Source organism: Pangasianodon hypophthalmus, chromosome 20 (genome assembly GCF_027358585.1).
Source record: "Pangasianodon hypophthalmus isolate fPanHyp1 chromosome 20, fPanHyp1.pri, whole genome shotgun sequence".
Taxonomy (NCBI): domain Eukaryota; kingdom Metazoa; phylum Chordata; class Actinopteri; order Siluriformes; family Pangasiidae; genus Pangasianodon; species Pangasianodon hypophthalmus.
This window is the reverse complement of record NC_069729.1, coordinates 10,284,499-10,310,269: the sequence shown is the minus strand read 5'-3', so window position 1 is coordinate 10,310,269 and position 25,771 is coordinate 10,284,499. Positions and strand designations below refer to the sequence as shown.

The 25,771-nt window shown below is 39.8% G+C and overlaps 1 protein-coding gene across 1 annotated transcript in view; it reads left to right on the top strand.

The window, feature by feature from the left end:
• The first annotated feature begins 5,693 nt into the window (after positions 1–5,693).
• Positions 5,694–25,771, top strand: part of plch2b (phospholipase C, eta 2b) — a 36,370-nt gene continuing 16,292 nt past the window's right edge. The window contains exons 1-8 of the mRNA XM_053226912.1: positions 5,694–6,276; positions 8,855–9,001; positions 9,178–9,420; positions 9,639–9,769; positions 11,194–11,364; positions 11,520–11,613; positions 17,987–18,190; positions 24,804–24,924. Of these exons, the coding sequence (XP_053082887.1) occupies positions 6,042–6,276; positions 8,855–9,001; positions 9,178–9,420; positions 9,639–9,769; positions 11,194–11,364; positions 11,520–11,613; positions 17,987–18,190; positions 24,804–24,924 (1,346 nt within the window). The 5' untranslated portion in view covers positions 5,694–6,041. The remainder of the gene's footprint in view (positions 6,277–8,854; positions 9,002–9,177; positions 9,421–9,638; positions 9,770–11,193; positions 11,365–11,519; positions 11,614–17,986; positions 18,191–24,803; positions 24,925–25,771) is intronic.

The window sequence follows — 25,771 nt, the reverse complement described above, 5'->3', positions numbered from 1 at the left end:
TGAAAGTTTGTTTTTTTAATTTCCTCATATAACTGTGCTTGACTACATTAGTGTTGTTGTGTTTTTGGTGCAGATGCAATGTTTAATGTTTTTAATTGGATTAAGGTAACACAGTACGGTTGGTCCATGAGTCTGTGTTGTTAGTATAAGTTTTTTGTGTTAATTTTGTTTTGTTTTCTTTTTTTTTAGATTTGAGTTGATTGCTGTTCATCTTGCATTGTTTTTGTTTCGTCTCCTTAGCTAGCCAGCCTCTGTCTACATGAGCTTCAAATGAAAGACTGGAGTCAATAATCACACCAAGGTCTTTTACTGCTACATATGATGAAATAGAAAGGCCATCCAGAGTTATTATGTAATCAGAAAGCTTACTTCTAGCTGCATGTGGTCCTAGTACAAATACTTCTGTCTTGTCAGAATTAAGTAAAAGAAAGTTAATAAGCATCCAGTGTCTAATGTCCTTTACACATTCTTCAGCTTTATTAAGCTGGTGTCTGTCATCTGGCTTTGCTGAAACATACAAATGTGTGTCATCAGCACAACAGTGGAAGCTAATACCATGTTAAGAATAATTTTGCCCAGAGGTAGCATATATAAAGAAACGAGCAGTGGGCCTAAAACAGAGCCTTGGGGGACACCAAACTTTACCTTAGTATGTGTAGAGAAGCCAGCATTTACATCGGATAACGATCAGTCAAATAAGACCTGAGCCAGGAGAGGGCCGTTCCCTTAATGCCTACAACATTTTCTAGTCTATCAAGGAGAAAAGTATGAGCAAAGGTATCAAAAGCTGCACTAAGGTCAAGCAACACAAACAAGGAGACAACCTTGATCAGAGGCCAGTAGTAGGTCATTTACCACTTTAATCAGCACTGTCTCTGTGCTATGATGAGGCCTAAATTCTGACTGATACATTTCATGAATGTTATTCGTATGTAGGTATGAGCATAACTGCTGTGCTACAAGCTTTTCTAGGATCTTGGAGATAAAGGGGAGATTTGATATTGGCCTATAGTTGGACAATCAACAGGGGCTGAGGTCAGGTTTTTTAATCAGGGGTTTGATAACTGCTAGTTTAAAAGATTTAGGTACGTAGCCAGTGCTAAGTGAAGAACTGATTATTTTTAGAAGAGGTTCGATTGGTTCTGGAATTATCTGTTTGAACAAACATGTAGGTAAGGGATCTAGTATACATGTTGATGATTTTGATGAGGAAATTAGTGAAATTAATTTGGTGTCTTGAAGGGGAGTAAAACATTCTAATCATTGATCTAATATCATTATATTATTATCTACAGGGTTAGTAATATAACTGTCTGATTTTAAATGAATAGTCTGAATTTTTTGCCTGATATTTTCAATTTTACAACTGAAGAACTTCATGAAGTCATCACTGCGATATAATGATTGTGTGCATATTTGTATTATGGTCTTATTCCTAGTTAATTTTGCTAAAGTATTAAATAAGAATCTAGGATTCATTTTGTTATCTTTAATTTGGGTGGAGAGATACGTTGATCTAGCAGCACCAAGAGCTTTTCTATAGCTCAGAAGGCTCTCCTTCCATGCTGTTTGAAATACTGCCAATTTAGTTTGACGCCATTTACATTCTAATTTTTGAGTGTTCTGTTTTAAGGTGCGTGTGTGATCATTATACCAGGGTGCTAGCTTTTTCTCTCTAATTATTTTTCTTTTAAGTGGAGCTACCTTATCTAGTGTGTAGCGGAATGTTGATTCTAAGCATTCAGTTGCCTGGTCAAGTTCTTCGGGATCAGACGGTGATTCAATCATGGTTGGTAACTGAGAAATTACTGATAAAACTCTGTGCAGTTGCTGACATGAATGTACGTTTCACGCGGAAGCGTGGCAAGGTGCATATATTATAATTAAGACACATTTTAAATGAGATGAGATAATGATCTGAGATAGCTTCAGACTGTGGAAATGTGACTATATTTTCTATATTTAATCCGGATGTTAGTATTAAATCAAGAGTGTGACCACTCCTATGGGTGGGTCCTATTACATTCTGATTAACCCTTACTGAATCTAGAATGAACCCAATTGCTGTTCTCAGAGGGTCTTCTGGGTTATCAAAATGAATATTAAAGTCTCCAACAATTAATGCTTTGTATAAAGAAACAACCAGGTTAAAGACGAAATCCGCAAATTCACGAAGGAATTCAGAATATGGCGCTGGTGGTCTGTAAATAATAATTAGCGAAATTGTCTGGGTAGTCTAATTTTTTGTAGCTACGTATGTTATGTTGGTATAAAGAACTTCAAATGCATTGAATTTATTACTAGGATTTTGTGTGATGCCTAGAAAATGTAGTAGGCATTAAGGGAACGGCCATGAGCAGTTTTGCACTCAGGTCTCCAACAGTGGACAGTAGATAGGTTCAACAAACCAGACTTCATGTGAAAACTGTAATGAATTTCCTGGTTACACGATTGCACTATTTGTCCATGTAGTACACAGTTAAAGAAGGGATTTATTTAGTATTGCACTATCCTTTGTCACCCAGATGAGTATGGGTTCCCTTTTGAGTCTGGGTCCTCAAGGTTTCTTCCTCATATCATCTCAAGTAGTTTTTCCTTGCCACTGTTGCCTCTGGATTGCTCATTAGGGATCAGTTCACACATTTACAATTTATTTTGATTTAATTTAATTTGAATGTACTTATTTTTATAAAGCTGCTTTGTGACAAAGTCCATTGTTAAAAGCGCTACACAAATAAAATTGAATTGAATATACTAGAGGACCAGCCCATAGGTCTGACGTGATCCAGAAGAATTAGAGTGGGCCATCACTCTAATCCTCATAGGTTACCTAGGACAGCCAGGTGGGTAAGTAACCAGATTTTTAAGGGTTACTTTGAGGGTTTTTAAGCAGGCACCTGTAAGGAAGCCTGCAGATTGGGTCCTTCTTCACATGTGGAGCGTGCTGACAAACGGCGGTTCTTTTGGCAGATACAAGTGTAGATGTGGACAGTTTGGTATCCCGTGACAGCTATGGGTGAAGGTAACTGCAGATGTTTGTATATTGAATGATATAAGGGTTTTAATTTAATGTTTTAATTGGATTAAGGTAACACAGTGCAGTTAAGGTAACACAGTGCAGAACCATGAGTCTGTGTTGTTAATCTAAGTTTTTTGTGTTTTGTTTTGTTTTCTTTTCTTTTCTTTTCTTTTTTTAGATTTGCGTTGATTGCTGTTCCTCTTGTTATTTTTGTTTCGTCTCCTTAGCTAGCCAGTCTCTGTACAGGGGTGCTGTATGAATCCAGCTCGTATGGGATTTATGTTTGCTGTCGATGAAACTGATTAGCTGCTTTTTTTCTTTAACACCTTCAACCCTCAGCAATCGACGGAGGTGCCGGAGCGATCACTTGGATTTTTTTCTTATAGCAAAGGCAACGAGTAAAAATACTCCATCATTTATAGTCATCCAGAAAAGAGGAAGACATCATTGGAAACTGTAAAGGGTCTACTTTTAGATGTGTCCACTCACAATAAAAACAAAATGTTATTCTTTTGTACAATACAGAAAACAAACAGGATGCACTTTCCACTGCGTCCATCTCTGTGACCTTCTATCTGGAGCGCGTCACAAAAATGAACCGAAACTCAGCGTATTATTGTCTCACAGACATGAAGAATATGTCTAGAAACTTTGAAATGTCTATTTTTAAATGAACCAATTCAAATCCAAAACAAATATTCTCTGATTATGTAATGTGCATGAAACTAATGATAGGTACAGTTTTTCTGTCTCAGCTCATTGGCGCTGATGTAGACACACCCACCCGCAGAGCGCGCTATTCATACTTACGGTAATGACCTGGGTGAGCCATACATACATGATAAATGCCTCCCATTAATGCGAAAAAATGGCATCAAGCTTGATCAGATTAATTGACTTTCCATAGCTTTTGGATAATGGCACGCTACACACATGAGGAAGCTCTCCAGATGATCCTGGACAGTGAAGAAGAGTTCACCTTTTCTTCAGAAGAAGAACGCGACTTCGATAATAAACAATTTCATTTTGAGGATTGCGACTTGATCCAGTGGAGGATATAATTTCTAATGAGCAGTCTAAGTCATTTAGTCTTACTTATATTAGTTAACGTGTTATTTTTAGATAAGCAAGTACATTAGGTGGGCTATTAGGTGGCCTTTTTTCCAACTACACTGCCAGACTGAAATCAGCCGGTATTTTGAGTGAAATATGTTGTCCTGTATTGGGTTGTTTCATATATCCAAATAAATAGATTATGATCCATAAATGTAGAGGGATTCACAATTCACAAATAAATAAAATGAGATTTGCAAATAATAAATATTTACAATTATGTTTTTATGTCACAAACACAACTCTGCGTGGGATTCGTGGAGTTCTTCCTGTGTATTTGTGGATCGCTGCACGCATTTGTGGATTTTGAAATATTTCTAGCATCAAGACGTGCATACAAATCCACAAATATCGTGGACTCCACCCACTGTCTACTCAAACCAAACGGATAACGGCTATGTTGCCCCTTACCAATCGTAGCACGTTCTCACTCCTACCAATTACGTTTTGTTTTACAATCAGGGCGGGAACAGAGATAATCACGGCAGTTGAGCGGTTCTAAACATCTAACAGCATCATTGTAACAACATCTAAAAGAAAACAAGCAATGTTATGGGTCATAAATTCATGCTGTAACAAAGAGTCTGGTCTAGATAATCTAGTACTCAAAGTGAAAATATATTTGTGTGTTTTATGGCCCTATTTCAGCGTCCTTAAAAATATTTTTTTTAACTAACCAAGTTTAAATTAGATTTTCTCACAAATACAAACATGTACATACATGTTGCACACACATTATTATTGCACAATTTGTGCTGAATATAGTGTAATGAGACTTTTGCCATTAGTATGCTATAAATAACTGAAATATGATCAAATGTCAGGGCATGTCAGAACATCTCCAGGGTCTAAAAAAAATGCCTCAGACTCCTGAGGGAGTGGGACCGATTTTTTTTATATGAATTAATTATATTTATATATATTTGTATGCATCCTAGTATTAGAGCCTTTTTGTCAGTGCAAGTTAAGATTTTTATTCTACTACAAGTTCTCACATCGAAAATACAAGTACATATTTTATTCTGCAATTTCTCACATCAAAAATACAATTACAAGTTTTATGATACAAGTTCTCAAATTTTGCAACATAATCACCTCCATAGTGCTGTGTGCCGAAAAGAGTTTGACTTTAATGAATGAACAGCACAATATTGCAGTGAGATATTTGATAATTTGATTCACTAAAATATTTAATTCGACCAAGATTGATGAATAATATAGACACTTTGATAAACATTTCGTTGCCATATTTTAATTAAATTTTATGGGAAGCCAGGCTTGCCATATAGTCTTAAAGCAATCGCCTGTACTGCAACAAGGCAACAAGAAGCACAAATTATTATTAAAAGTATGAGTTATTACATCTTGTGTGTGTGTGTGTGTGTGTGTTTTAATATGCATGTGAGCCAGCTATACTGATAAATACAGGGTACTGAAATAAACATATTACAAAGGTTACTTGCTCAGTTGATTTGGTTAACATATGCATATATTAAAGTGAATCTTTGTATAATTTTGACCCATTTTATATACTTTCCATTTCTCTGCTTCTTTGAGTCTTCTTGATTAGGATGAAATGCTTTCCAGCCCAAGTAATACCTAAGCCTCATCCTGGATTAGAGATTTACAGATTACTGACAAGTGTTGCTCGCTCAAGTACTCAGCCTGAAGTCAACCATAACAACTCAATATGGCTCACTATCGTATTATAATCTGGAATAATGAACAGAAACTTGCCTTGTATGGACTATCTTGAGGAACAGGTGTAAAGAAGAGAAACAAAAAAGAGGACTATTGGTTATGGACAGGGCTGATGCATTGCTGAGACTACTGTTCGATTGGCATGCTGATAAGACAGAGACGCATCACCTGAGAAGCATCCGAGGTTTATTAATCAAGTAGTGCAGCAATGAATGAATCTCCAGAAATAACATCGCTGTCATTGGACATGTGTCCACCATCTCCCTCTTGGAAGTCCCACAATCCTGGCTGGATGCCCTGCTCAACTCATAAGACCCTCACCCAGTCCGTGATGTCATCACCCAAATTCTGTCAGAAAGCTTCAATAGCTTGCTTAGCAGAGGAATTCTTTTGGATTGGTGGAAGCCTTGTTGCAACACCGACATGGAGAATAGGTCAAATTGGTAAAGTTTGTGCACATCGAACACAAACATTGTACTTTGTTTGTATGCCTGCAGTGTAGATATTTTACACAAGTAATTTAGCAGTTTAAAAATTATGAACGTTTTCTCTAAAATGAACAATGTTGATTTGAACACTTAACAGGGTCCTACAACCATAGTTCATAGAACATTTCAATATAGTGGTCATAACATATCTGTCGTAACACCTCTACATTCACAAATAAAGAGTGTTGATCTATAATGAATTCTTTGCTGTCTAAATGCAGTGAGATTCACAGGACTGACTAGTGAGCATATGGACTCAGACAATCCACTTAGATTAGACTGGGGGAAATATCTCAGCAACCTCATATTACCCATGGTACAGATTTAGTCAACTCAAAGCCTATACTACCAGAATTTCCATGCAGATGGTAGAAATAAACATTATTTATAACAGAATATTACCCATAAGTTGAAAGCATATTGAGTAAAGCTGATACCTTAACAGTTTTTTTTTAACTCGTCAGACTCAGAGCCACTAATGATTGTGGACTATATTTTGTTTCCGTTGCAATTTTAGTAAAACTGCCATTACAAAGAGACACAGATTCATTCAATGCTTTGAAATACTGATATGAAGAACACTGAATGTACACATGCAGATGTTCTGAATTAATCAGCATAAACAATAAATAAAAATCCCAACATAGGACAAGACAGAGCTACTTTAGTAACAAAGCTGCACATTTCCAAGAGATGAGAGCTATACATGTCCACGGTGGTAAACAAAAGCAGCCAACACCTGTTTGATGTGTAATCTGAATTGTGAGGCTGTCCTACTGGAACACATTTCTCAGTCAAAACATACAGTGCATCCAGAAAGTATTCACAGCGCTTCACTTTTTCCACATTTTGTTATGTTACAGCCTTATTCCAAAATGGATTAAATTCATTATTTTCCTCGAAAATCTACAAACAATACCCAATAATGACAACGTGAAAGAGGTTTGTTTGAAATCTTTGCAAATTTATTAAAAATAAAAAAATTTTAAAAATCACATGTACAAACATATTCACAGCCTTTGCCATGACACTCAAAATTGAGCTCAGGAGCATCCTGTTTCCACTGATCATCCTTGAGATGTTTCTACAACTTGATTGGAGTCCACCTGTGGTAAATTCAGTTGATTGGACATGATTTGGAAAGGAACACACCTGTCTATATGAGGTCCCACAGTTAACAGTGCATGTCAGAGCACAAACCAAGCCATGAAGTCCAAGGAATTGTCTGAAGACCTCTGAGACTGGATTGTATTGAGGCACAGATCTGGGGCAGGGTACAGAAAAATTTCTGCAGCATTGAAGGTCCCAACGAGCACGGTGGCCTCCATCATCCATAAATGGAAGAAGTTTGGAACCACCAGGACTCTTCCTAGAGTGGGCCGCCCGGCCAAACTGAGCGATTGGGGGAGAAGGGCCTTAGACAGGGAAGTGACCAAGAACCCAATAGTCACTCTGACAGAGCTCCAGTGTTTCTCTGTGAAGAGAGGAGAACCTTCCAGAAGAACAACCATCTCTGCAGCACTCCACCAATCAGGCCTGTATGGTAGAGTGGCCAGATGGAAGCCCCTCCTCAGTAAAAGGCACATGACGGCCTGCCTGGAGTTTGCCAAAAGGTACCTGAAGGACTCTCAGACCATGAGAAACAAAGATTGAACTCTTTGGCCTAAATAGCAAGCGTCGTGTCTGGAGGAAACCAGGCACCGCTCATCACCTGGCCAATACCATCCCTACTGTGAAGCATGGTGGTGGCAGCATCATTCTGTGGGGATGTTTTTCAGCGGCAGGAACTGGGAGACTAGTCAGGATCGAGGGAAAGATGAATGCAGCAATGTACAGAGACATCCTTGACGAAAACCTGCTCCAGAGTGCTCTGGACCTCAGACTGGGGTGAAGGTTCATCTTCCAACAGGACAACGACCCTAAGCACACAGCCAAGATAACAAAGGAGTGGCTACGGGACAACTCTGTGAATGGTCTTGAGTGGCCCAGCCAAAGCCCAGACTTGAACCTGATTGAACATCTCTGGAGAGATCTGAAAATGGCTGAGCACCGACACTCTCCATCCAACCTGAGAGGTCCTACAAAGAAGAATGGGAGAAACTGCCCCAAAATAGGTGTGCCAAGCTTGTAGCATCATACTCAAAAAGACTTGAGGCTGTACTTGCTGCCAAAGATGCTTCAACAAAGTATTGAGCAAAGGCTGTGAATACTTATGTACATGTGATTTTTTTCATTTTTATTTTTAATAAATTTGCAAAGATTTCAAACAAACTTCTTTCAAGTTGTCATTATGGGGTATTGTTTGTAGAATTTTGAGGAAAATAATTAACTTAATCCATTTTGGAATAAGGCTGTAACATAACAAAATGTGGAAAAAGTGAAGCGCTGTGAATACTTTCTGGATGCACTGTAAAACTGACCAACACACCAAGCTAGTCTATGAAAGCATGAGAATTTATATCCCTGGCGCTGGTGATGATTGGTTATCTATGAAGGTAAATGATTTTTTTTTCTTTGGTTCATGTCTTCATAGTTGAGAAGTGCATATGCACTATGCAGAAAGGCACACAGATGATCAAACTCAAAGGAAAGTCCAAAACACTTGTACGTGTTTACAACTTGGATGAACACAGGTCTTGTATCCGCTGGAGGCCATCCAGGAAGAACGTGAAAGCCAAAAGTAAGTCCAATAGTTATAAAAATAATGAAAATGCATGGTGAATGCAAGACAGTAGACATAGACTGTAATTATTTTTATTTAAACCTAAATACTTAAAAACTTTAATAAATAGATATATAAGCCTGAAAGTGTAACAATGATTGCTGTCACATTACATTTGTTTTACTGTTTCCCAGTCACTATAGATTCTATCCATAAAGTTTGTGAAGGTAAAAATACAGAGGTCTTCCAGCACTTCTCTGGTAGTCACTTTGATCCTAACTGCTGCCTCAGTATTTACCACGGTATCCATATGGAATCCCTTGACCTGGTGACCACAAATGCTGAGGAGGCACGTACCTGGATCACTGGCCTTAAATACCTTATGGCAGGCATCAGTAATGAGAACAGTCTCACAAAGAGACAACGAACTCAAGATCAATATCCTTGTTTTTCTGATGTTTTGAAGGAATTAACATCACAGCAGTGCAGCAATACATTAACACATGGAGGTTTTTGACCTACAGAAACAAACTGCTGTGAGAGCTGGAATTGTTTGATTTGAATGGTATATTGTGTGTTCCATGCTTATTATTCAGCAGAAATCATGCCTCTAGTTGTGGCTGTGTAATAGACATTTTTTCCTTGACTCTGTGCAAATGGTTGAGGCAGACCTTTTCAGAAGCAGACAGAAACGGCAGTGGGAAACTGAGTATTCGAGAAGTCCTGCAACTTCTCCACAAGCTCAACGTCAAACTTCCTAGGCAGAAAGTCATGGAAATGTTTAAGGTACCTGTCACATGCAGGACACAGTGGAACCAAAATTCAAATTACTATCCATTGACTAAAGAGATGAGGTAGTATCAGTTGGTATGTGTATTTATTTGTGAACAACATTCTGAAATATGTAGCTCAAAATGCATATGATATGGTCTAATGTCTGACCAAATGGCTATGGACAAATCACTATGAACCTACTGACTATTGCCATAACACCCACATGTGGGAGTTCTCCAAACTGTTGACTGTTTGAAGCACTTAATTGTCTAGAATGTCTTTGTATGCTGTAGCATTAATATTTCCCTTCACTGGAACTATGGGGCCTAGCCCAAACCTGTTCTAGCATGACAATGCCCCTGTGCTCAAAGTGAGATCCATAAAGACATGGTGTGCCAAGATTGGTGTCGAAGAACTCGAGTGGCCTGAGCCTTGACCTCAATTCAACTGAACTCTTTTGGGATGAATTGGAATGCTGACTATGTGCCAGGCCTCCTTGCCCAACATCAGTGCTTGACCTCACTAATACTCTTATGGCTAAATGGGCAAAATCCTGCCCATCCAGCAGTTATTCCATGTTAAATAATGTTGTTGTTCCTCATTTAGCTGCTCCTGTTCCTCATTTAGCTGCTCCTGTTAGGGATCACCACCGCGGATCATTGGTCTGCATATTTGATTTGGCACAGTTTTTTTTACGCCGGATGCCTTTCCTGACGCAGCCCTCCTCAATTTTAATCCGAGCTTGGGACTGTCACTGAGAGCGCACTGTTGCATGCAACCCCAGTGGCTGGGGTTGGTTCCCTGGCTGGGAATCATATATGTTATAATTCATGTGAGAATTCATCCACGCAGTGGTATATATATTTATTTATACCACAGCGTGGATGAATTCTCACATCAGAAGGTTTATAACAGCATGGCTCTAGTTCAATTCAATTCATTTAAATTCAATTCAGTTAAATTTTATTTATATAGCGCTTTTGTCACAAAGAAGCTTTACAGAAATCCAGATATAAATTTTTAATTTACCCCATTTATCACCAGATTAGTAGTTCTGGCTGCAACATAAATGATCATTGTTCTAATATGATATTATTTATATAGTATCAGCTCATTTACAGGGACTTGTATGGTGAATGTGCCACATAATCTGAGACTAATGATAAATGGATCTTATCAAATAATTAAAAGTCCAAGAAGGGAGTTATCACATTTCTTAACAACATTATCTGCATTATCTCTGTGTCATCACCTGAGGTAAAAGTCACTCACAGGATATAAACATGAGCCTCATCACTGTCCCTTCACTCCACTGATCACTTTCCATTTTTACATTGATATGGAAATAATCCCTGATTAATTTGGTGAGTTCGGTTCTATTGGTTACTCTCTCTTTCTCACAGGTATATAAGCTAAAGTGTTTTACAATTCCACAGGAGGCTGAAACAAATCATAACCAGGGATCTTTAAAATTTGAAGACTTTTACACCTTGTATAAGATGATTTCAGCCCGCCAGGAGCTTCAGTTAATAATGCTCACCTTCAGCCACTACAAAGACCACATGGACATCTATGACCTTATCGGCTTCCTAGAGAGTGAGCAGAAGGTGGAAAAAATTCAGTTGACAGCTTTTAAGTTAACATTTAATTGTATTTTATAGTTTTATATAGTTTTGATGATCTATGGCATTGTTATTCACATACTCTGGCATTGTTATTCACATTCCTACTCTTTAAGTTTGCAAATGTGTCTCTTTTCAAGATGGTGAATGTGTCAAGGGAATACTGCCAAATGATTGTGAACCACTTTGAGGCACGCCCTGAAAATCAAGTACAGATGGTTTTGGGAATCGATGGTAAGACATAGTCCTTGTCCTTTTCATCTGTAATTTGCATTATAATTAGCTTACTGTTCTTTGGTTGATGGTGTAAGCAGTGTATGCTTTTGCTTTTTCGACACGCATTTTTTCTCTAGAATATACCACAGAATATAACATTTCCAAAAAAAGAAGTACTTACAAATCAAAGGTGATAAACTGTATATCGCAGGTATAGTAAATGCTTGTTTGGTCTATTTGTTCTACTTAATTTAGCCATATGTTCTCATGAAAATCACAATGTCACTTGTTAATGTCACAATATACACCAAAATCATGCACCAAATAATGCACCAATGAGTCAAATTGTGCCTGTATTATGTAGTGATGAGAGCAGACTCTGGCCCAAAACATCCATTATGTCTGTTTTCTCTTTATCTCTGTAACAATTTTTAAATCATTATAATTATGGTTTTTATTGTTGTCAAGAACAGTGGTTCTCAACTGATGGGTCACGACCCAAAAGTGGGTCGCAGGCCCTTTATGATCTGCTGGGGAGCAAAAACCTTGCTAAATGCAAATTATAAAATGTAAAAAAAAAAGGGAAACCTGTTGAAAAATATGACAATAAAGCAAGTTACTATAGCTTCAAAAAGTAAAATAAAAAAATAGAAACTCTCCCTGTAGCTGTTGCTATAGCCAATAAAAAAAAATCTGTCATGTCATGCATGCATCCAATCAAATTCTGTCAATGTTGGCACTAATTTGTCTGTAAACAATTGGTGCCAACATGGATAACCAGGGTGAAATTCACGCTTCCTCAAAAAGAATGGAAAAAATTATGCAAGGTAAATGAAAATATGACACAGATTACATAAAATATGGCTTTACTTGCGCAGAAGACAAGCATAAAGACAATCCTGTTAAGTTTCAAAAGAAAGCAATGGAATCTCAAAAAATGATTAAAAACATGTTGTAACGTAAGGGGTCGACAACGGAGTTGGGGATCCAAATGCAAGGCTTTATTTACTAGCGTGGTCAAAACAGGCAGGGTCGAGCACCAGCAAACAGTATAATCCAAGGCAGAAGCAAAAGAGTAATCCAGAACACAGGCAATGGTCAGGGCAGGCAGCAAACAATCAAAAACATGGAAAACAGTCCAAGGGTCAAAAACACAGGTAAACTAGGAAACACAAACATGGAAACTCGGAAACTTCGGAATGGCTATAACAATCACAAACACAACACAACAATCAGCACCTAGGAGCATGGGTGAGCAACTTTTATATAGAACAGGGAGAACACATGACAAAACCAACCAATGAAAACATGACACACGAAACAAAGGAACCAATCAGAACATGACACACAAACAAGGGGTAGCACATGACACAGGTGGGGCAAGGAACACATGGGAAATGGAGCCCTGAGGACAATGGCAAGAGTCCGGGGTGGAGTGCCCTCTAGTGGAGTTCGTGGGCACTCCAGCTGGTGATCGTAACATAGCCCCCCCCCAAGGAGCGGCTTCCAGACGCTCCTCAACAGGAATAGACATGAGTCCAGGAGGGTGGTGGAGCGGAGGCGGAACAGGGGGAGGGATGGAGGGCCAGGTCCATGTGGAAGTGGGGGAACAGGGGACTGAGGCAGAGCGGGCTGAGCAGGGTACCAAGGTGGGGCAGGTGGAACAGAATAGCACCAGGGCGGAGCAGGCGGAACAGAATAGCACCAAGGCGGAGCAGGCGGAGCTGACGGGCGCTAGGGCGGAGCAGGCGGAGCTGACGGGCACCAGGGCGGAGCAGGCGGAGCTGACGGGCGCCAGGGCGGAGCAGGTGGGTCCGAAGATCCCCGCGGGGGAGCAGACGACCACCACAGCTGAGCAGAGGAGAGCAAAGATCCCCGCAGTGGAGCCAACAGCCACCACAGCAGAGCAGACGTCCACCAATGTAGAGTTAACAAGGCAGGTGCCCACCAAGGCTGATCAGGCTGGACTGGGACAGAGAGCACAGAGAGGTTAATAACGGCCTCTGCGGACGAGACAGGACAGGCTGGGAGTTCAAAGACGGCCTCCATGGCCGTGACAGGACAGTCAGAGAGTTCAAAGACGGCCTCCTTGACCGTGACAGAACAGGCAGAGAGTTCAAAGATGGCTTCCTTGGCCGGGACAGGGCAGGCGAAGAGCTCGGAGACGGCCTCCTTGGCCGGGACAGGACAGTCAGAGGGTTCAGAAGCGGACACTGCCGACTCGTGAGGTCCTGCAGTGGAAACTACCACCTCGGGAGGAGCTGGAGCGGACGCTGCTGATTTGAGAGATTCTGCAGCGGGAGCTGCCACCTCAGGAGCTGGAGCGGGCTCTGGAGCGGATTCAAGGACTGGAGCGGGCTCTGGAGCAACGTCATGGACTGGAGTGGACTCTGGAGCAGGCTCAGGAACAGATTCATGGACTGGAGCAGACTCGGGGGTAGATTCATGGACTGGAGCAAGAACAGAGCAATATGTAGCCCAAACACACAGGATGGCGACAGCCATTACAGGGAGCACTGAGGATAGGGGAAGTGTCTCTGTGACGACCAGTGCTGAAGCTCTTGGAATACCTGCTGCACGCACCGACATCAACGGTGGGTCCGCCAGACTGGACACCAGCCTCAAACGCCCTTGGAACGCCTTGGTGTCTTCAAACGCAACATCCACGATGCTCGGGAATACAGGAGTGGCATCCGTGATGGCTGAAGACTGAGGCTTGACATCCATAATGGCTGGAGGCTCTGGTGTGACAGGCATCTTGGAAAGAGGCACTGGGCAGGCGGCCATCTTGGAAAGAGGCACTGGGCAGGCGGCCATCTTGGAAAGAGGCTCTGGGCAGGCGGCCATCTTGGAAAGAGGCTCTGGGCAGGCGGCCATCTTGGAAAGAGGCTCTGAACTGGGGATCACAGAACAAGAAGGTGCAGGAAACACAGGAGTGGCGACCATAATCACAGGACCTGCTGGTGGCCATGATGGGTCAAGCTCCGCTGCTGCCGGAGCTTGCCGCTGTTGGCCCCCCCCAAAAAAATTCTTTGGGGTTTCAAAGTCCTCTGCCTCTCCCACAGTAAAAGGAGAGCCACATGACAACAGTGCATAGTCCATAAAGTCTCTTAAGCTACAGTTGAATTCCCCTCCAGGTAACAATGATTTCATTGGCTCATTGAGTCCAAAACGGAACAAGTCCTTAAACAAAATCTCATCATATATTGGTACTTGATGTGACAACTCACAGAATTGATGAACGTATTCCTCAATGGATAGATTCTTTTGCCGAAGGTGCAGTAGTTGATCGACTGGGTCCATGATTGGCCAGGAATGCTCAAAAAGCCGCTGGATCCGGGTGTGGCTGATTGTTCTGTAACGTAGAGGGGTTGACAACGGAGTTGGGGATCCAAATGCAAGGCTTTATTTACTAGCGTGGTCAAAACAGGCAGGGTCGAGCACCAGCAAACAGTATAATCCAAGGCAGAAGCAAAAGAGTAATCCAGAACACAGGCAATGGTCAGGGCAGGCAGCAAACAATCAAAAACATGGAAAACAGTCCAAGGGTCAAAAACACAGGTAAACTAGGAAACACAAACATGGAAACTCGGAATGGCTATAACAATCACAAACACAACACAACAATCAGCACCTAGGAGCATGGGTGAGCAACTTTTATATAGAACAGGGAGAACACATGACAAAACCAACCAATGAAAACATGACACACGAAACAAAGGAACCAATCAGAACATGACACACAAACAAGGGGTAGCACATGACACAGGTGGGGCAAGGAACACATGGGAAATGGAGCCCTGAGGACAATGGCAAGAGTCCGGGGTGGAGTGCCCTCTAGTGGAGTTCGTGGGCACTCCAGCTGGTGATCGTAACACATGTGCAGTGTTCAGGAGAAAACACTTTGTGCATTGCACAAAATTGCTCATCACATTGCCAAATGCAAAAAGGCCCACACAATCACAGAGGATCTTATTTTACCTGCTGCAACTGACATGACATGAGAGTGCCTCTGTGAATCTGCCGCAATTCAATATATGACAATACAAGATATGTCAGAGGACATAAAACAACAGATGGTAGCATGCATTAAGGCAAATGACTATTATGCAATCCAACTAGATGAATCAACAGCTGTATCTGTTCGTACCATCCTGTTAGTTTATGTTAGATATGTATAGGATGAAGATTTTCAGGAACAGCTTCTGCAGAGCTACCAATCACAACTGCAAAAGCCATATTCAACACACTGGATCTTTTTTGGGTTCGGGTGAACTCGGATCATGGCCAGGGCACCTAGTGCCATGTGGTACCACTGTTTCCTGCACAAAGAAGATAAAACAATGAAAGATGTGATCAAAGATGATGCTTCCGAAGTTCTGGTGTAGTGTTATTGATGAGTATCCCGAATTTGCCTGTAAGACAATTAACATAACATGCCTTTCACTACAACCTACCTTTGTGAAAGTGGGTTCTCTGCAATGACACAAGTCAAAAGGAAATACAGAAACTGACTGGACATTCAACATGATCTGAGTGTTGTTTTGTCCACAATCACCCCAGATAGTGAGACACTTTTAAAAATGAAATCACATCCTCAGGTTTCCCACTGATTTGCACAGGCTAGAATTACACAACTCTGTCCTTGTTAGCTGCAGTTAAATCTCATTGTTTTGTTTATGCATTTAATAATGCATTTTTAATATTGATTGTAATTTAATATTTGTCTCAGTGTTTATTTGTTAGGCTAGGTATTGTAAATTGAGCTTACTCCGCCCAACAGGAAGTAAATCATTTTGGATTTAATGTGGATTTTTAAAAAATTGCAGGCTCTGAACTTTTAAATACTCCTCCTAGGGGATTTATGCAATTGTCACCAAGCTTGTTCAACATTATGCCAAGACACTGAAGATGCTAAATTGAGAACAGATTTTTGATATCTTGAGTGGTTTCACCATGCCGAAAAAAGGGAAACATATACAACATATATTTCTTATCTTGTTCATGCATTATATCACCAAATATGAGCTGTATATTTGGACTTGGAAGCTGTTGTAAAGCCTTAGACCTGGGCTTAACCTAACAAATTACTCTACAGCAATCGCTTCACTATGCATTGTTTTCATACACCCACCGGGTGCCGATGGCACCGTAGTGCTTGGGCCTGTCATCGCTGCTTGCAGCTATATTTATATGTTTTATTTTCACATTGAGGGTGGAAAAAGTTCTGACATGATTTATCTTGGTTTAAAAAATTTTTACATCACAAAAACCTGCCATTTTAGCAGGGGCATTTAGACTTTTCATATCCATTGTGTGTTGTTTTATTTCCTGTTATCTCAGGTGGTAAATGATTATTTTTCAACTTTATTAGGCCTGTGCAATGGATAATTACTATTAGTAATAACATTCATATGCAATATTAATATGTATTTCTTTGTTTACTTCTATATGATAAACAACATTAGTGTAGTGTTGGGTCGCAACTTGATATCCAACGTAAAATTTGGGTTGCCAAGCAAAACCAGTTGAGAACCACTGGTCTAGAATCTGTTACTTAACACATTTTTGAAATGGAGTATAAAAAATTTGCAAATTGGGTTGTAAATGTAGGTTTCTAATTCCCAGGAGTGGTTTTAAGTTGTGAATAACCTCTTGCTTGTGTGTGCCCAACAGGTTAATGCAGTGATATGCAACATTCATTATAAATACTGCTGTCCTACAGCAATCATTCCCTTTTTCTTTCTCGTATGGGCACATGACAGTGTACATGAAAACAGTATGGAGTTCAGTTAGCAGCTAACTGTGTGAATGAGTACATTATCCCTGCAGACTTCAATGAGGACGCACCTGCAGAATGTTCCTTGCTGTGCCTGGTGAATACTTTGCAATGTTATTTGGACTGGATAGCATCCACTTCATCCTCAGATCAGCTGTTTATTTGGTATGGGGGTAAGACGCAGGGTGCTCCCTTATACAAGTAGAAGTTAGCCCACTGGGTCATAAACATCATCAACTTAGCCCATAGATATGCTGGATGCCTAACCCCTACTGGACATGCCACACTACAAGGAGGAGTGTTTCCTCCTCATGGCTGTTATTTAAAAGTGTAGCGCTCAGTGTTTGTGCCAATACAACCTGAACACCACCATGCACTTTCTCTAGATTTCACAAGGTTTACATTGCCCCTCTCTTTGTTGGTAGTAGAGTTCAGATGACAACTGTTCAATGAATGCATTTAATGTGAAAACCCTTTACAGTTTGGTTCACATAGATCTGTGGTGCTAACTGGTTCTGAAAAAAGTGAACTTGATACTGAAAAATGTTTGTTACTATTTGTAAAAGCTGTGAGGACTGTACAGAAATACAAATGCGAATTGACACTCCATAGGCTTTACCAACTACATGATGAGTCCAGCAGGAGACATCTTTAACCCAGAGCACTACAAGGTGAACCAGGACATGACACAGCCTCTGACAAACTACTACATTGCTTCCTCTCACAACACGTACCTGACAGGAGATCAGCTGCTCTCACAATCACGGGTGGATATGTATGCCTACGTGCTGCAGGCTGGCTGCCGCTGTGTGGAAGGTCAACAGAGCTATAAGTTCCTTACAGTCAGTCAAAATGTCATTCTATTTCACTCATCCTATCTGCCAGGGGGCGATTAACCTTATTGTACATGTGTGCACCATATGACCATTTAAAATGCCATTGTTAATGGCCATTTTTCACTTTCTTCTGCTCACTTCATACTCATGTAGAATGTTTTTCAACCTATCTGAGAAACAGCTTGTGACTGTTTGGAGTCACAGAGGAATCTGTCCTCCAGAGCCATAGTCTCATACTAACTTCACAAGTTCTTCAGTTGCTAAAATTATTGTAGATTAATTTATGGAGCACTCACCCCTCATTTATCTATATTATATATCCCTCTCATTATGCCCAGTTCATGTCTTCACAATTGCCAATGTGGTTGAAATGGTATCCCTCCTATTATACTGCACTCATCTGTGGCTTAAGTCGTTCTTACCTGATCTACTTGGTCATGAAACCACTATCAGTGGATGGAGCTTGAAACAAAGATCTTCCTCATCTTCTGATTCATACTTTTGAGTTCAGTTTGTGCTCAGTGATTCATTCAGTTTAGAAAAAGTAGGATGCTCTGTTTTCTTCTTTGCTGCATTTCCAGGATTTTCCCTTGGAATAGCACTCTTGCTGGTGAATCATGGTATTGCCAATTCTCACTTTTCACAGGCTACAAAAAAGAAAGTAAACTGTGATAATGCAGGACATCAGTGTAGACAATGTCTGAGCTCTCTGGAGCCAGAGATGGGCATCATTTTTTAATTTGATGCCACGTTGTTGATCAGCCAAGTGAAGCAACTGTTGGATCTAGGCTTGTGCAATATAATGACAGCATTATCCCTACATGATATTACATTGCCAAAATATCCAGTGACGTTCATCGCCGATTATATTACCACACCTGCCAACTGTTGCACATTTTGCTTAGGTACTCAGCAAAAACATTGGAGTACACTATTCAGTTAAATTTTATTTGTATAGCACTTTTAACAATGGACACTGTCACAAAGCAGCTTTACAGAAATATATAAACTCAGGCTATACATTTTATGAAACCAGACTCAAAAGGGAACCCAATCTGGGTGACAAAAAATAGTGCAATTATAAATAATTCCCTTTTATAACTGTGTACTATATGTTCAAAAAGTGCAATTGTGTAACCACAGAATTTCCTTATAGTTTTCACGTGAAGACTATTTTGTGGAAGTTGTCAGATGTTCATTGCTGGAGATTTGAGTGCAAAACTGTTAGTGGGAATTGCAATCCTAAAGCTATCATAGCAAATGTTGTCCTAAGCCATCGTAGCAAAACTGTTCATATCAATTGAACTCCAAAGCCATCTTCATTGTTTAAATCTGTTAACAATAGGGTTAATGAGTAAAGGGTTAATGTTTAGGTGCACTATATGATGGTTATTGTAGTTTGGGGTGTCGGTTGGTGCTGTGATTGTGTGTGAGCCACAGAGTATTTTTTTTTATTTTTGTCTGTGGAAGTAAAACCAACTGAAATAAATGCCACCCTTTCAGCAGCACTCTTGTAATTCATCAATGTGAAGGGAAAAGTTACCCCAGAGTGGCTGTTTGCTGTCATGAGAGGGTACAATGACGAGTTAGTTATTAACTATTCATTTATTGAACATATTGCATGTACTGCACACATCACTAAACTGTGTAATCCCCCCTACCGATTTTCCTGCACTCCAGGTATCATATGTGGGGGGAGTCCTCACCAATACAGTATTATTTGATTGGCCAACATAATGAGACTGTTTCCACAATCCATTTCCCTTTAACACAATAACAAATGAATAATATAGCTGCAAGCAGCAATTATCAGGGTTCAAGCACTTTAAGGCCTTTAAGGACATTTGTGAAAAGATATTAGTTAATATTGTGCAAGCCTATAAGCATCTAAATCAGAGAAAAAGCAAGATAATGTTAAGAAACATCGGCCTTCATTAACCTTGTCTAATAGCTGCTGAATATAGATTGGTCAGTGGTGGCCATGTTTTTCAAAACTCACAACTGTCTTCATAGACAATGATGGGACCTTGGACAGAGATACTTCATGCAAGATTTCGATTGGACCCATGGTTCCATATTTAGCACCAATTTTATATTTTATCCTGTTATAGCAATAGCACATGGCCAAGCTCCGCCATTTTGATGTGACAAGATGATGTGAGACAAATTTGGTGAAGATTGGACAAAGTTTGGAGGAGGAATAGCAAAAATGGCAGTTGGATGTAAGCATTTTTAGCATGGCACTGTCACGAAATTTGTTGCATAGCATCAGGTCATGGTCCTGAAGATGCTTACCAAGTTTTGTGCCAGTGAGCAAAGTCATTGCTGAGATACAGCCTCGCATCATGTTTGCCGTCAGATTCACTGGCCCATTATGGGCAAACTGTCTGAGTAATCAAAATTATTTTAACAAATTTTGTGAGGCTTACACTGAAGATGACGTATACCATATTCGTGATGATTGGACAAAATTTGTAGGCAGAAGAGTAGTGAAAAAACAGTTTTTGAAAAAATCCAAGATGGAGGAAAATTGAATTAAGTGCAAATTGATGTCATAGGGTGCATTGAGCTCTTGACCCAGGGAATCCAGGGATGCCTCACTTTTAAATTTTGGACACATGGTTCAAAAGTTATGACCATAAACATACTTCTAAATTAGGCTAAAATTTGTCCTGATGGTGGCGCTAGAGCATTGGAAGCACTTGGCCCAGATTTGGTCAGAATGTTCCATAGATCCTCCCCAATCAGTGTGCAAAATTTCACAGCTTTTAAGCAGACAATTCTATTGGCTGCCATAGACAAGCTAGAAAGAAGAAGAAGAAGAAGAAGAAGAAGAAGAAAAAGAAGAAGAATAAGGTAGAATAATAGTAGTGTGCCTGGCCCCTTAATAATTAAAGCTGCAAGCAGCATTTCTGGGGGCCAAGCACCCAGACTCGGTGAGCTGCACATTCACAGACACGCTACAGTTGTGGCCAAGCAATCACAGGAAAGCAGAACATTTTTTCTTCTTGCAATTTAAAAACAACTAAGGTATTTATGTTTCATCAGTCTGGGCCTTTTTTCCCCCTTTTTGTGCAAGTTTAGACAGGTATTAAGATGAATAGTTAATTAAGATGGTGTGAGCCAAATTTGGTGAAGATTGGATAAAGTTTGGAGGAGTTGCAAAAATGGCATTTTTAGCATGTTATTGTAACTTTGGCCAGTAGGTGATACTGTCACGAAATTTGTTGCATAGCCTCAGGTCACAGTCCTGAAGATGCCTACCAAGTTTTGTGTCAGTGCGCAAAGTCGTTGCTGAGATACAGCCTTACAGCCTGTTTGGCAGCATCGCTTTCAGATTTGTTGGCCCATTACGGGCAAACCCTTTGGACTATTCAACATTTTTTGATAACTTTTTGAGGCTTACTCTGAAGATGGCGTGTGCCAAATTTAGTGATGATTGGAGGAAATTGGTAGGAGGAGTAGTGAAAAAAATTGTTTTTGACAAAATCCAAGATGGTGGAAAATCTAATTAGGTGCAAATTGACGTCATAGGGTGTGTTGAACTTGTCTCAACCCACGGAATCCAGGAATTTTAATCCAGCCAGGCGTTTAAATTTTGGACACATGGTTTAAAAGTTATGGGCATTAAAGTTTCAGCCAATACAAGAACAATAAAACAAATCAAAATGAGCTGTAATGAGTCTCTGTAAACTAACAATAATAGGACATGGTGAGGATGGGGGGTGGGAAAAAAGTCAAAGCCAGACTGCATCCTTCTTCAGCAGAGCTGTAATTGGTTGGAGTTCTGTGGATAACCCTAGCACAAATTTGCCTAAATAATTTCAAGTTTCAAGTTTATTTGTCATATGTACAAGTGTCAGTGACAATGTATATTTGTGAGGTTTAATAATTAATCATTCCTAGAATTTGCCTAAGCTTAGTCACATAGGTGGGGCTAGGCATATCAGTGATTGCCTTTACCTTAGTTCCATCATGTTTAATGCCTTTGGGACTGATTGTGTGGCCAAAATACTGCAGCTCTGATTTGTTGAAGTGACATTTATCATGGCTCAGTTTCAGACCTGACTGTCTGATATTTCTCAGGACAGCCTCGAGATTCTCGTCATGATCATTTTGTTCCTGGCCATAGACAAATATGTTAAACTCCTCGCTTAAGCTCTTGTTCTACCTTAGGCAACAGGGGAAAGGGAATTCTATGATGGGTAGCCAAACTATAAGGAGTGGCATCTGACTTAAGCTCAATTTTCACTGGTTCACATTTAAGTAAGCCAATGTGTACAGACATCATCATAGTCTGTGATTTCATCCACTCTCTGTATTAGGCCCATTTTACAAGCAGTGCTACGACAAAGCAAGTAGTTGGAAAACTGCCCAAAAATCCAAAATTCAAAACTTTCCCCTTTACTTTCAGTATTTGCTAGGAATTTTCCCATACAATTCACTTTTCCCCCAGGACTCCTCATGTTTATACTGGTTCTGATGATTGGAGGGCACCCTTGTAAGCTTTCATATATACAGCGTGACATGATGGTGATGTCGGCCCTGTATCAGTTTTGAACTTGACTGACCTGCCCTGAATAGACAGAGTAATGCACCACTTGTCCTCTGAGGCAAGGAAAAATGCATCACTAGTCTCACTTTTGGACACTACCAGCTCTTTGACATTTTTCATTTTACATGCAGTGGCAAAATGGCTTAAATTTTTGCATCTCCAGATCTCATTTCGTGCAGGGCAATTATTCTCTGTATGTGAGTGATTACAGCGTGTACAGTCTATGACTTGTTTTCTCTCACTACAATTTACATTGTTCAGTGGTCTTGTAAAGTGCTTTGTGCCTTCACGTTGTCTGTGCTGTACTATGCTCACTGCGATCTGGACTGCTTTATCCAGTGTCAAGTTGATGGTGTGTTGAACTTGGACATTATCACATTCAAACAAGGCAAACGTAATCTTGGGTGCGACAAAATTGACACCATGTCACAAGAGGGTACAATGATGAGTTCCTTATTAGCTATGCCTTTGTTGAACATATTGCATGTACTGCACACAAACTGTGTAACCCCCCTACTGATTTTCCCACGATCAAGATATCATACGTGGGGACACTCTTTTTTTTCGGCAGAGAATCACTGTCAAAGAGGAGATGGATGCCCTGGGGTCAGAAGTGGCTCGGCTAAAATTAGTTATGTTAGAGTGGTTGCTGTGTACAGCATAATTGCTCAGTAGAACAGGTTCTCCCTTCAGCTTCTCTATAAAGCCATTTTTGCAATTCTCATTGTTGACCAATGTGTAAGCTGGTCTCCACTCTGTACACAGTTTCAGTTCTGAGTGATTATTATAAACATTATATTTTCGTTAATATTTGTTATATTGTTGTTGTTGTTTGTATGCTGTACATCTCGTTAGATGACTAAATACTTACCTCCATACTGAAATACTTACCTCTAGTGGGCATACTGCTCTACACTATTCACTTTCTAGATCTATGGTAGTTAAAGATGAGGTTGAGATTAATGGGGTTTTTCAACCTCAATGTAGGATACCCTAGTGTGCTGGAGTCTAAGTTTTAAGTATTAAGAACACCAGAATTGGGTTTAATTGACATGGAATATTCATTTGAGTAATATTTTTTAAATAATCTACTAAGAAGTTATGGCAATAAATGAGTACAAGAGTCAATCTGCAGAATGTTCCCTACCATGTCCAGGACACACCTTGCACTATTTGAGGCATGCAGCAACTATTTGGTTACAGAATCAGCTATTCATCTGGCACAATGACTGTCTAAGCAAGTTTTGGGCCACTCTACAAGGAGTGTTTAATCCTCATGGACTCTACTCTTTCTGCTGCAGCTACTTGAGTCTCAATGTGTACCTTTCCAAATTTTGAGCCCTTAGAGCCCTTGCTCCAAGTCTTACAGTGAGTCAGTTCCTCATGACCTGCATAGGTTATGCTACGGGTGTTAAAACATGCTCCCTGGTAGTTACGAGGGGTGAAATAGAATGTTGTGGGTTACGTATGCAACCCTGTAATTTGAACCCTGGATAGGGGTCCTTTTCACTCAGAGCCAATGCCATGCGAGGTATTTCCAAATGGAAAACAGTCATTGACAATGGCATTTTATAAGTACCTAAGGTCACCACGTGCATATGTACACCACGCACTTTATGTACACGCACCCACCCACACACACACAGACAGACAAGGTATCCAGGTGTTAAAACATGCACCCTGGTGGTTATCTGGGGTTCACAGAACAGGGTCACATATGTAATCTAACATTTGTATGCTCCTCACAGAAGAAACTAGGCTTTCTGAAGCTTTGAACCAGTTACCTTGAAAAATTATACAGTGTTTTGAATTATTCTGTGTTCAGTACACCCATCACTATTATAGGGAAACTGTACTATAGCTCTTTAGGGAAACTGTGAGGATATTATCAATACTAATTTAGGCCATGTCTTTAGAATTTTTTTTTTTTTTTTTACATTGAATCAGCCTATCATCTAATTAAGACAACATTCATATTATCAGTTTGTTTAGATAATAAAATAAATGTATGACTAGAGTCTTCCTCTGCTCTCTGCAGTTGACTGCTGGGATGGTCCGGATGGAGAGCCAATTGTGCATCATGGCTACACTTTTACTTCAAAAATCCTCTTCAGAAATGTTGTTGAGACAATCAATAAATATGCCTTTGCAAAAAGCCAGTAAGCCATTTCAAGAACAGTGCTGATACACTAAAACTATTAAAATCTATTAAAAACTATTATTATTTATACTCGTCTGAAACTCATATATATGGTAAATGGATGACCGGTAACATTTTACAGTATGTTCAACAACTCATAGGTAACTATGCAGAAACTAAGCAGGAACAAATGAGTAGTTCTGCATTAACACATCCCTATTAACTACTAAGAACAACTAATTATTTAGTATGTTCATAGGAGTTCATTATTAACCAAGCAATAAATAGTGAGTTTTAAGCAGTAATTACTGAGTCTTACATTTCTGGTGTAGGATTATTTGCTAACTATGGCTCTTTTATGAGAAAAACTAATTACTTGACTTGATTAATGATTAATTACTGATCAATTTAAATAAAATAATAAAAATAAACTGAACAAACATTAACATTAGCACACTGTTTGCTCGTATTACATAAAACATTGAAGGTGAAAAAACTTAAATTTTTTATATTCGTTTATATTTATGTGCCTACAGTAATGTTTTAGCCCAATTATCCCTGCTATGTTTATTTTTATGAAAAATTTCAAATGACTTATTCCTTACTAGCACTTCTAGTGGGTGTTCAAGATGGTACAGAGTTCACAAGCTCTGTAAATAGCCCAACCTTGCCAAGCCAAGATTATGCCATGAAAAGTTGTTTTGTAGTCGTTTATTTGCCAAATTCATCAAATTGCCTGTTGTTTCATCAAGATTTTGTGGCTGCTCCACTTCTTGACAGGTACAAGATTTTGTGAAGTAAAATGTCATCTAAAAGTAAAAGAAAGGAAAAAAAAGAAAGGGGCTGGCTTGAGTATTTCTACTGCT